Source organism: Acinonyx jubatus, chromosome A2 (genome assembly GCF_027475565.1).
Source record: "Acinonyx jubatus isolate Ajub_Pintada_27869175 chromosome A2, VMU_Ajub_asm_v1.0, whole genome shotgun sequence".
Taxonomy (NCBI): Eukaryota; Metazoa; Chordata; class Mammalia; order Carnivora; family Felidae; genus Acinonyx; species Acinonyx jubatus.
In genome coordinates, this window is record NC_069383.1 from 93,828,583 (window position 1) to 93,841,542 (window position 12,960).

The following is a 12,960-nucleotide window of genomic DNA, read 5'->3' on the forward strand; positions in this document are numbered from 1 at the left end:
TTTATATTTTGGCAGCTCTGTTTTGGGTGCATATATGTTTATAATTACTATATCTTCCCAGTGCCATGGCCCCATTTTCCTTATAAAATCTTTTATTTTCTCTAGTGACTTTTTTTGGTTTGTTTAAAATCTATTTTGTCTGATAGTAGTATAGCCACTCCAGCATTTTTATGGCTATTGTTTGCAAGATCTGTTTTTCCCCATACTTTCTTTTTATTTTCAGCCAATTTGTATCTTTGAATCTAAAGCGTGTTAGTAAGCTTGTTTCACTTAGTGTTTCACTAAAATTATCTGCCACAAATTGTCACTTTTAAGAGTGATAATGTTGTTTCTGTGGATGAGTTCATGTTTATTTAATGTCCATACATTTAATACTATTATTCTGGATAACATAATGATATTTTTAGAATATTAATCAGGTGAAGTCTCCCCCTTTCAATAAGTTTATATATAAGTTAAAAGATTTATTATCTACTTTATTCCTATTGGTCTGAGAAGCATAGCAGATAAAATATGAGTATATTATTTTATAGTGAGGAAATGTGTCTATAAACTTAGATTTGAACTTGTCTCTCATTTTTTAAAAATTTTTTTTAAACGTTTATTTTTAATTTTTGAGACAGAGAGAGACAGAGCATGAACGGGGGAGGGGCAGAGAGAGAGGGAGACACAGAATCAGAAGCAGGCTCTAGCCTCTGAGCCATCAGCCCAGAGCCCAACGTGGGGCTCGAACTCCGACCGCGAGATTGTGACCTGAGCTGAAGTCAGACGCTTAACCGACTGAGCCACCCAGGCACCCCTTGTCTCTCGTTTTTTAACATAATAAATAATTTTAAATCCCAGTGACAAATTTAATTTAAAATTTACTGATTTTATTCTTTTTGGTACAATTGTAAATAGAGTTATTTTCTTAATTTCTCTTTCTACTATTTTGGTATTAGTACATAGAATGCTACAAAACTACAAGTTTTTCCAATCATAATAGTTAGAAAACAGCCAGAAGTTGCCAATTTTCATTGCTATATCTTTCTTGAAATGGTGTTGAAAAGCAAAAAAAAAAAAAAAAGTTTAGTCATTAAATATTCTCATTTACTTGCTTTTAACATTATTTAGTACTCTTATAAGGTGATTGACAGATTATGTATGGGTTGCAGAAAAGGGAAAACTAGCTTCTGAAAATGGTTGAATAACAGCTGGAATTAATGAATGAGGAAGTGATTGAATAAATGCATCAACCAGATGAAATGTAGGTTTTTTTTAGGTATTCTGTGTAATGAAAGGCTTAACAGAATTCAAGGTAGTGAAAAATAAGAACTCTATGATGTTACAATGACTGATAATAATGTAAATGATAGTGTTAGCTCATTTTTATCTGGTACTTATTGTTTGCCAGGCACAGTTGTAGTATCTGTATGTATAGGTCAAGGATTGGATTATCAAAACCGACTGACATCAGTTGAAGATGTTAATCAGTATTAAGCTTTACTTGTAATTTTAAGGGTACAAGGAACCAAAAGGCACAGGAAAATCAGACTGAGGTCTTGAACATTGAGAGAGGCTTTCTTTCTTCCCACAATAGACAAAATTCTCAATCCCAGAGCAGTAGATACTATACCTAATGAAGTACATGGGTTACCTCATACAGCAGGGAACATTGCAGGCTGTGAAATGTTACATTTTATACTTTGATAATGCATAGCTGGTGTCCCATCCCTTATAAACCTATAGATTCTAGGCTTGTTTATCATAGTAATTCTAAGCCAGGAATAATCTGCTTTTAAAAGCCTTCTATGGATAAGTATTACTTTTTTTTTAAAGCAAATACCACTAGTATATTTGCCAGTAATTAGCATGCTTATAAGGAGAATAGCCCAGCTCTTCTGCCTTTTTTCCTGGAAGAGCCTCCTACCCAACAGGAAAAAAAAAATGCTGTTTTTCATTTCCAATAGATTAACTCATTTAAATTCAAATTTAATTATTTATTTTGTTACTATAAGCAGGTAAAATATATTAAGAAGGCACCTGCGTGGCTCAGTCAGTTCATTGTCCGACTTCGGCTCAGGTCATGATTTTGCTGTTCCTGAGTTCAGTCCCTGTGTCAGGCTCTGTGCTGACAGCTCGGAGCCTGTAGCCTGCTTCAGATTCTGTGTTTCCCTCCCTCTCTGCCCCTCCCATACTCATGTTCTCTCTCTCTCTCTCTCTCAAAAATAAATAAACATTAAATTTTTTTTTTAAAAGAAGGAACTTCAGACATGTTTAAAAAATATTTTATCTTATTTGGTTTGGTTTAGTTTGGTTGGTAGGAGAAGGAGTGAGAAATACAGTAAATATATATTCTCACCACCAACAGGTATCCACAGTAGCAGCTTGTTGGTTTTTCTCTTGTGTGTGTGCATGCACAAGTCATATACAATTCTTTCTTCTGTTTGATCTTAGAATATTTGAGAAATCATCTGATGGTTTCAATTTTCAATTTTCTCTGTTTTTCTCACCCCAACCCTCAATCAGGATGGAGATCCGGTTCGTCCAGGAGTGGCCATGACTGATCTTGCTACTGGCCTGTATGCATATGGAGCCATTATGGCTGGATTGATACAAAGATATAAAACTGGGAAAGGACTGTTCATTGATTGCAACCTACTGTCATCTCAGGTACCAATCCAAAAAGCATTCTAGATTGTGCTGTAAAGACGTGTATCTGGATCATACTCTTTCATATCAAATTTTATGGTCACATGTGCAAAAATAAAAACAACAGAAAAAAATCCACAAACAACAACAGCAAAAGCTATTTTGTTTTGATATAGTTAATTATTGTCATCTTAAAATAAGTGGGCCATGAAGATTTTGTTGTAATAGGTATTGCTGTTGAATTAGAATTTTAAGGACTGTTTATATTAGAATGAGTGTGACAAGAGTGAGACAAGAGTACGTTTGGTTCTATTTTATTGTCACATGAGCTCTGTAACTTCTTTTGACCAGAGTGTCTTCACCTTTTTTGTACTGTAGACCCCTTGTGTACTCTGGTGAAGTCTATGGACCTTTTCTTAGAATTATATTTCTAAATGCATAAAATGATATACTTAGGATTGCGAGGGAAGCCAATTATATTGAAATATAGTTATTTCAATGTCAAAACCAATTTTGTGTTATAATAACATATCGTTTTTGTATTAACACATTAAACCATAAGATCTATTGTTGGGCCTAGTAACTACTACAATTTTGAGGAAATGTTGAACATATATGATGCTTTAAGATACCTACAATAACTATAATATGATATGAAAATATGTATAATATTTATTGGTGATCAAGCCATAGGTACTACTAATCTCCTGTGGTTTGCTGCTTACACTCGTAATTGAAGAAAATGCTAAATTTTATCTAGGAGTTGGATGGAAATAAAGATCTAATTTTTTCTGTTCGGGTTAATTAGTTGCCAGAATTCTTTCCATGGACTCCGGAGTAAGAACCCTTGGTTTAGACAGTTATCAGTTATGTTATGCTAAATACTAAACTGGTAGAATAAAAGAGTTAACTAACTCTCACATTGACATTTTGCCTCCTTTTTATTGGAGCAGACCCAGGCGCTGTACCATAGGTGGATGTTGATTTGGGACAGATAATTTTTCGGGAATAGAATAAAAAAGAAAATAGTTTAATTTGTGCAAGGAGATATTTTACCATGAGAAGAATTACTTTACAGATGGAGATCTCAGTTAGGAATTTCAGATTTAAATGGCATACATGGGAGACTAATAAAGTTGGAAAACTGCTTTGGAGATATTTTCTCTCAGGCAAAATTGAGGAATTATCTAGAGGTAAGAAAAATATCAAATGGTTGCAGGTGAATTACAATGTCTGGAGTTTCAACATTAGCTTTGAGTTACAGTGAGCATTTTAATGGTTAAATAAAAGGGTAAAATAATTCTCTCCAAATGAATGAATGGTCTTTTGAATAGAAAAACACAGATGTTAGTTATGGGAAGAAGCTGAAAGCCTTTTTCTTCCCTCCTCTGATTTAATAGCTGTAAGGAACCTGATGTAGGTTAAGTGACTGTTTACAAGTTACACATTTCATAAGTATGGAAGACATGAAGGTTTCATGGGTGTTTGACCTGTCTGATCACAGAGGGTCCTAGGCTTAGTTTAAAGTCCTTAAGACGCCTGAACTGTACTTAGACTGCTTTACTTATATGTCAATGATAATTAGCTTTGGAAGAAATTCTCCTGTAGAGTATTATAGAGTTTAATTCTCTTCCATCACCTAATGCAATGATGCACAACTCAGAGGTGTGTGGGTCCCTGGAGATGGGAGTGGAGGGGGGTGGTATGACTGGTAGAGCTGAAGTGAGGGTACAGTAAGTCCAGACTCATGCATGCATACACACATATACACATTCCAGTCATTTTGGGTATGTGTCTGTGTTTGTTGTTCATGCTATTTCCTAAGACTGTAAGTTCCATGAATGCAGGAATGTTTGTTCCTGTTTACAGTGGTAACCTAATAGCATATCCCAGTATTTGTCAAATAGCAGTCTCTCCCAGTCTTTTGAGATCAGTCGGGGACCCACTGTTACCAGTAGGTATGTCACATAGCCTTGAGGTTTGCTACGAAAGATTAGAAAAAGGTAGAAAACCATTGAGTTAGAATAAGTACTTAATAAACAACTTATGATGAGATGATGTGTTTTCAGTAAACTAGGTAGCAGTGATTTAGCTGTAGCTGATGGTGCTGTAGTTAACCTAGTCAAAGTTTGCTAAAATTATTTGTGTATTTAAGACTCATTATCTTTTTTAAAATTGAGGTAAAATTGGGGCACCTGAGTGACTCAGTCGCTTAAGCATCCAACTTCAGCTCAGGTCATGATCTCGCTGTTTGTGGGTTCAAGCCCTGTGTCAGGCTGTGTGCTGACAGCTCGGAGCCTGGAGCCTGCTTCAGATTCTGTGTGTGTGTCTCTCTCTGCCCTTCCCCCGCTCTCGCTCTCTCTCTCTCTCTCAAAAATAAATGAACTGAGGTAAAACTGATATATAACATTATATTAAGTTCAGTTGTACAACATAATGATTTGATATTTGTATACATTGCAAAACGCTCACCACGTCTGGTTAACATCGGTTGATTTTGTTTTCTCATGGTGAAAACTTTCCCCATCTACTCTCTTAGCAGCTTTCAAATATGTGGTAGAGTATTACTAGTTATAGTCACCATGTTGTACATTACATCCCTATGACTTATTTGTTTTATAACTGGAAATTTGTACCTTTTGACCCCCTTCACCCATTTTACCCACCCTCTGCCTCTCACAATCACCAATCTATTCTCTGTATTATGAGCTCAGTATTTTTTTTTAAGTAAAAAAAAGTCTTCTAGATTCCAAAAATGAGTGAGATTATACTGTATTTGTTTTTCTCTGTCTGGCTTATTTTACTTAATGCCCTCAAGGTCCATCCATGTTATTGCAAATGACAGGATTTCCTTCTTTTTTTTTTTTTATGGCTGAATAACATTCCATTGTGTGTGTGTATATGTATCACATTATTTTTATCCATTCATCCACCGATGAACACTTAGCTTGTTTACATACCTTGACTGTTGTCCTTACCTTTTACCTTTTATGATAAAAAAAATGATTAAGTCTAATTTTAGAGCTATGGACTTTCACATCTACTATTTTATTTTTATTATTTTTATTATTTTATTTTATTATATTTTTGAGAGAGAGAGACTGAGTGTGAGCCTGGGAAAGGGGCAGAGGGAGAGAAAGAGAGAATCTTAAGCAGGCTCCATGCTCAGTGTGGAGCCTGATGTGGGGCTCGATCCCACGGCCTGGGATCATGACCCAAGCTGAAACCAAGAGTCAGATGCTCAACCAACTGAGCCACCCAGGTGCCCCACGTTTACTATTCTATATGACCTTCGTAATTATCACCTGAGGTAGGTAGGGCAGGAATTTTTTTTCCTATATTACTTATAAGGAAACTGAAGTAGGAGAGGTTGATCTGCTTGACCAAGGAGTCACAGCAAGAATTTGGTTTCCGATATCCTGGCTGGTTCTCTTTTCCCTGCATCATAAAGGCTAGATTTTCAGCACTGAGGGACAGGCAAGATCCAGCTTTCCTACACTGGGGCTCCAGAGGAGAAGGCAAATTTAGTAAGAGGCAGAGGAAGCAAAAGAGCACTCGGTAACAAGGGAAAACATAACAGGACTGGCTCCCCTGCCCCCCAACCTGCATGCCAAGAGTCAGAATAAGATAGTGCAACAAGGTGGCCCTTCTGGATCATTATCTAATCATGTTTAGATCCAGTGAATGAAAACTATCATGGAATTTAACCTGATGGACCATTGTTTCTGTTGAAATATGAGAATTTTGAGAAAAACAGCATTTGGAGTCATGGACACCTGGATTTTTTTATGCACTCTGGCCAACTGAGGGCTCACTGTGCCCCAGGCTCTGTGGTCGCTAGGTTGGAGTGCAAAGTGACACCTCAGTCCAAGGTTTAATACAAGAGGCAGCTGTGTCAGAAAGGAGAGTCTAAGGTGTGGTTTTCTAACAGGGCCTTGGAGCATGTTTGGACCAAGGTAGTTAAGGGCCTTGTATGTTATGCTTCGGAATCTGGATTTTAACCTCCCAAGGCCTCTGTTTCTCTACCTACAAATTCTGTTGGTGATGGTCTTTTCAACCAAAGACTACGTCTGCTTGGGTACATGCTATAGTTGCCATGTGCTGAATAACCTCTGAGCTGTGGACAACGTTTGAGTTTCAGAGGGCAGTGGTACAGACACTAATTTTTATTGAAGGCTGTCTGAGGTGCCAGGCAGCAGGTGGGAAGAACATTTTTGTTCTCTTAACCCACTGCAGCCCAAGCTCTGTTTTTCTCTTTTTGCCTCTGCCCTTGTCTTGTCTCTGTACTTCTTCTCACGTGTGTTTCTCTGCCCTTGGGCATCTCTTTTCTCTGTCTATTTCTCACTTGTCTTTCTTTACTTTCCTGTTTTCACTCCTATTCTGTGCTGTCGCTGCCTTCCTCTGTCCCCTTTTCTCCATGTTTCATGATGTGGAGCTATAGGTGAAGCAGTTCTGGTCCAAGATCTTACGTCTTTATACTGTATCATTAAGGAAACTTACAGAATCGTTTAGCAGTTTGCATGGAAGAGAAAGGAAGACCTTTTTCCTGGAAGCCCCGGAAAACAAGACCATCTATTTTACTGGGTTAAATGACCATTCCTGAACCAATTAATGAGGACTGAAAGAAATATGCTATTTGGCTTAAGCTGTTCTAGGTACTAGTGATAGTGTTAACTCTACCCAAACCATAAGACTGTAACTGGGGAGATGTGATTCACCTAAAGCATTGTGTGGTTATCTTTTGTCCAGAGGAAGGGGAAATAAATGTTTGGGGGCCAATCAACATTCTACTAACATAACTAGGTTGTTTTGAGAATCTACTGCTCTCAAGGATGTGAAAAATTCTTCATAAAAGTATTCTGATGACTAGCATTAATTTTATTAGGTTATTTAAAAAATATTTTACAGTGTTAGAAATGGGCTGAGATTAAAAAAACTGGTTATTGACATAATTATTTTATTATCATAATTATTATAGCTTTTCATAATAGAGAAATCTTGACTAACTTTACTTAGTCTTTCCTTAAAAAAATTTTTTTTTGGGGGTGCCTGGGTGGCTCAGTCGGTTGGGCGTCTGACTTTGGCTCAGGTCATGATCTCGCGGTTCGTGGGTTCAAACCCCGTGTCGGGCTCTGTGCTGACAGCTCAGACCCTGGAGCCTGCTTCGGATTCTGTGTCTCCCTGTCTCTCTCTGCCCCTCCCCCTGCTCTTGCTCTGTCTCTCTCTGTCTCAAAAAAAAAAAAAAATATTAAAAAAAAATGGGGCACAGAGAGAGAGGGAGACACAGAATCCAAAGTAGGTTCCAGGCTCTGAGCTGTCAACACAGAGCCCAACACAGGGCTTGAACTCATGAACCATGAGATCATGACCTGAGCTGAAGTTGGACACTTAACCGACTGAGCCACCCAGACATCCCACTTTACTTAGTTTTTCAATTTAAGATAACATAGATCCTAGATCCAAAAACCCAACCCAACCCCAAAATGATTAAAATCTGCTTCATGTAAATGTGAAGTGCTATTTCTAGATGCTTTTCAAAGTAATATAATAGGAAACTTCACCTTTTAAAAAATGTATTCACTTTCTTCTTCTTTTTTTATATAAATGTTCACCTGCATTAAGCAGATAGCATTCGAACTTCATTTCAGATGCCTGGAAAGTGACTGCGATTTCATGCAGTGGGTAAAAAAACAGGCTTTTCTAACTCATTTTGATTGCATTACACAGGATGACAAATGAATGACTATAACATTCAATATCAGTTGCTAAAAATGAAATTTTGTACTCCCTCTCCTAAAAGTGATCTAGTGTACAATTACACAAATTACACTTGATTTGAATAGTAGCTAATTATTAACTCAGAGCTGATTGCCTCGACCACAACAAAACTGTTTCATTGTAGAGACATGACAGTTGCCAGGATGTGGTTCATAGTGGGCACCAGATTTTTTGTAGTTTCAAGGCTGTGAACTTTTAACCCTTGTCATAAAATTCTTTGATTTTTTTTTTAAGTCTTAATATGATTTAAAGTTGTCAACTGAAGATTGTCTCACGTCAGCATCTAAACAGTATTCTTTAGATGATATTGGTAAATAACAAGGAAGTGGATTTGGATGTGGTTCCAATTATTCTGTTGCTCTTATTCTTCTGTTGTGGCTGACAGAAATATCTTTTGGAAGTTTTAATATCCTTCCTGTACTTAATTGCAACCAGGCTCCCTTAATTACTACTACAATGAGTTAGTTTTTTTAGCACCAAACTTCCATAATTATTTTCACATATAGAATGTTTTGACATTTTTGATGTCATTATTCTTTTTTCATGTTTGTAAAAGTGTTCATATTTAGGGTAGATAAAATTTTAACTCCCAGTATTATGGCACATTTTTGTGGATCAACTTCTGAATTTAAAATAAGTATAGTAATCTGCAATTTATCTTTTTGTGTTTTTAGATACACCTGTGTTTCTGCTTTTTTTTTTATTCTGTATCTTAAAAAAATTTTTTTTTTTTTTTTAGTTTATTTGTTTTTTGAGAGAGAGAGAGCAGGGGAGGGACAGAGAGAGAAGGAGAGAAAGAATCTGAAGCAGGCTCCACACTGTCAGTGCAGAGCCCGATGTGGGGCTTGAACTCATGAACTTGAGATCGTGACCTGAGCCAACATCAAGAGTCGGAGGCTTAACCAACTGAGCCACCTAGGTGCCCTTCTATATTTTTTTAAAGAAACAGTTTCAGTGAGGTATATTTTTCACATCATAAAATTCACCCTGTTTCAATGGACCATTTAATAATTCTTAGTGTATGTGTTGAGTGATGCAACCGTCACCATAAGTCAGGTTTTGAAATAAATAGCATGGACCAGTTTTGAGTGGGGAAGGATGTAGGACTAGGTTGACTCACAATTCAGGGCCCATTATGACTTCTGTGGGCCCTAGAAAATTTTGCCCTTGTGGGTCCTTTGCTCCAATAAAAATACTATGAATTACAGTTGCATTGGTATAAAGATGAATATAATTCATTATTGTGTATTAATTATTATTGCATTAATTTTTTTCTGATTTAAAAAGCAATTAGAATTGGGACGCCTGGATGGCTCAGTTGTTTAAGCATCTGACTTCAGCTCGGGTCATGATCTTGCGGTTCGTGAGTTTGAGCACCACATCGGTGCTGACAGCTCAGTTCCTGGACCCTGTGTCAGATTCTGTGTCTATCTGTGTCTCCGCCCCTTCCCCGTTCTCTCTTTCTCTCTCTCTTTCTCTCAAAAATAAATAAATATAAAAAAAGAAATTAGAATGAAAACATTTTGTGTACCTCTCAAGTATCACGAGCACTGTATCATATTGATGTCAGCTCTGAAAGAATTTCCTTAAGAATATTGTAAATGTGCCAGATCTGTGAGGAAAGACAATTACGTATCCAGGAAGGAAGTGGGAGGCTGAAGGTTGAGATCATGCTGAAGGGTGAATAGAGGATGGAAAGGGAGAGAGGCAGCAGCCTATGACCAAGGAAGTTGACAGCATGGAGTAGGGAGAGAAAAAAGAGGAGGTAATATCATCAGAAAGCTTAAGAAATCAGAGAACTGTGAGTTTGCATTTGAATCTCCCGTTTTTGAGGAGCCTAATGCATTCCTGCTCTGAAGACTCCTGTCAGCCTGACAATCCTTAGTTACTTGAGGCCCATTAAAAACATTTCTTTTTTAATTTTTAAGTTTGTTTGTTTGTTTGTTTATTTATTTATTTATTTATTTATTTATTTATTTATTGTGTGTGTGTGTGTGTGTGTGTGTGTGTGTGTGTGTGTGTGTGAGAGAGAGAGAGAGAGAGAGAGGCAGAGAGAGGATCCCAAGCAGGTCCTGCGCTGTTAGTACAGAGCCTGACCTGGGGCTCTACCTCACAAACTGAGACCTTGACCTGAGCTGAAAGCAAGGATTGGACACTAAACTGACTGAGCCACCCAGGTGCCCCATGAAGCCAGTTTTTAAATCCTTGTCCAGCTTCCATTCTTTAACTGGCATTCTCTCCAAGGCCTCCCGCTCCTTTATTATAGTTCAGGGAATAAAAAAAAAAAAAATCAACACTTATCTAATATCAAGATGACTAATTAGGAAGGTAAAGACACACCAAAAAATGAAATCTCAGATGATTTCCAAAGAAAATTAGAATTTTAGATAATCTATTATTTTATGTTCTTATTTTTATACTGTTGGTTGGATTGAATGCTAGTTGGCTGTAATATAAAACATGGTTGGCTGTTTTTCTTTCCTTCTTTCTTTCTTTCTTTCTCTCTCTCTCTCTCTCTCTCTCTCTCTTTCTTTCTTTCTCCTCCTCCTCCTCCTCCTCCTCCTCTTCCTCCTCCCCCTCTCCCTCTTCCTCCTCCCCTCTCCCTCCTCCTCCTCCTCCTTCTTCTAGAAGATCCAGTGAAATGTAAGTGTATTGGGAGGATGCTCTAGCTTTGTATAACTGAAATCCTTAGTTTTATTCATGGGCATTGCATATTTTTATATGACATGAACCACAGTGAGGGAAACTAGGGCTTTTAATTGTAATAATTGATAATCAGTGGTGAGATAATATCTCAAAGGAGAAAAGAATAAAACAGGAGGACAAATTTCATTGTGATCTAATTTAATTCTCTTATTAGATACTTTAAAACAATTTGGTACTTTCAAAATGTTCTGAAAAAAATAGGAACATGATTAAGATCAAGATACAAAAGAGATAGGAGAAAGATCCATTGGTGCTGATAAATAGTCACTGAATTTAGATTTTAGTTTTGCAGAATCTTATGGAATAATGAATTTAACTGACTGTTCCTAAAGGTGGATTAACAGTATGAGAATCACTTATGTTCTTCTACTAGAGTTAACAACAATTTGTTTTTGTTGCTAAGTTAATCGATTCTACCTTCATCTTTGTACTTCCTAGGGTTGGAACATTTTATGTAGAATGAAATGTAGTAATCATATCCTCTGTGTTGGCTAATTAGTAGTAGCTCTATACTTGCCATAGTTATAGACCAACTGATTCCTAGTGGAACACATCTATTTGGCCCCAACCATTATGTCATCATTGTAGCTAAAGGAAAAGTAAACCACTAGCATGAAGCATGGTGGTTGAGATTTAATTTCTAGGAAAATCACTTTAAGTTCTTTACAGAATGTATATGAAGTATAATGGTGAGTAATTTTTAAGTTTTTTTGTATCCTTGAGTCATTATATACCAGCAATACATAACAAGATCTTGATTAACTCAAGTACTTAGCAATTTGGATATTCTGGTTGATTTCATTTTGTAGATGACTGGAGGCTAAAAGGAAACTACTTTGGTTTCAACCATTTTCATAGAAAATCTTCTAATATGCTTTAATTTACCTTTCTGTTGTGGTAAATGCCATATACTAAATATATTTTCACCTTAAAAGTTATTATTCAGATCTTTTTCTCTTTTTTTTCAACCTATGGATATTCACTGTAGGGAGTAAGAAATGAAGGAGAATCTGCACTAACAGAGTCTATCTGCCTGCCATCCGTCCATCCTTGCTCCCTGTTTCTCATCTACTATATGCCAAAGTATGCAATAAATGATAAATAAGCCAGTATGTTCCTTGTCTAATGGAATTTAGACACAGACAAAAAACAAGTAATAAGTGACACATTTGCAGAAGGAAATAAACAGTGTAATAAAGATAACAGGGGCACTTCTGTTAGCCAGGGCAAGATCATTCCAGAGAGAGGGAACAATAAATGCAAAGGCCTGAAGCAGGACAGGACTTGGCATGTTCTAGGAACTGACAAAAGTCTGATGTGACTGACTGCAAGACATCCCTTGAAGTTGACACTGGCACTAAACCTGGTCATTTATTAATAATCATCTGAAGAATAAGCATGGGTTGTGACATTTAAATAATAACCCAATAATCTATAATTAGTAGGTCCATTAGAAGTTAGGAGTAGGTAACAGGTCAAACCTGTAGGGTAGGAGTTGAGTTCTGTTAATAACAGAACTAAAAGTTCTCGAAGTGCTGTTTTAGTGGGATGATAGAAGAAACAACACGGGACTGCAAATAGCTTTAATCTTTAATCACTTGGGCTGACTGGAGACCAGTACCAAGAAGATTGAGACAGGTTCTGTGGTGAGACAGTGCTGTGGTTATTAACAACGGTGTCTGCCAAGGTGCAACACTGGGAAAGCGCTATCACCTTGCTGACCTTGGAGTAGATGCTGTGTTACATAGGCTGCTTTTATTCTCCGAAGTTGAATTATTGAGAATGGCTTTAACAACTTAGTAAAACTTGTATAATGTTTGCTTTATACTAGACACTATTCTAAGA

General features: G+C 36.9%; 1 protein-coding gene across 3 annotated transcripts in view; it reads left to right on the forward strand.

Annotated features, from left to right (window-relative positions):
* SUGCT (succinyl-CoA:glutarate-CoA transferase) overlaps positions 1-12,960 on the forward strand; it is a 750,432-nt gene that overhangs the window by 135,864 nt on the left and 601,608 nt on the right. For 2 of the 3 annotated variants that reach the window (XM_027071610.2, XM_053218653.1), the window contains exon 8: positions 2,509-2,652. The exons of the other annotated variant lie outside the window; for it this stretch is intronic. In XM_027071610.2, coding sequence (XP_026927411.1) covers positions 2,509-2,652 — 144 coding nt within the window. The remainder of the gene's footprint in view (positions 1-2,508; positions 2,653-12,960) is intronic. 3 annotated transcript variants of the gene reach the window in all.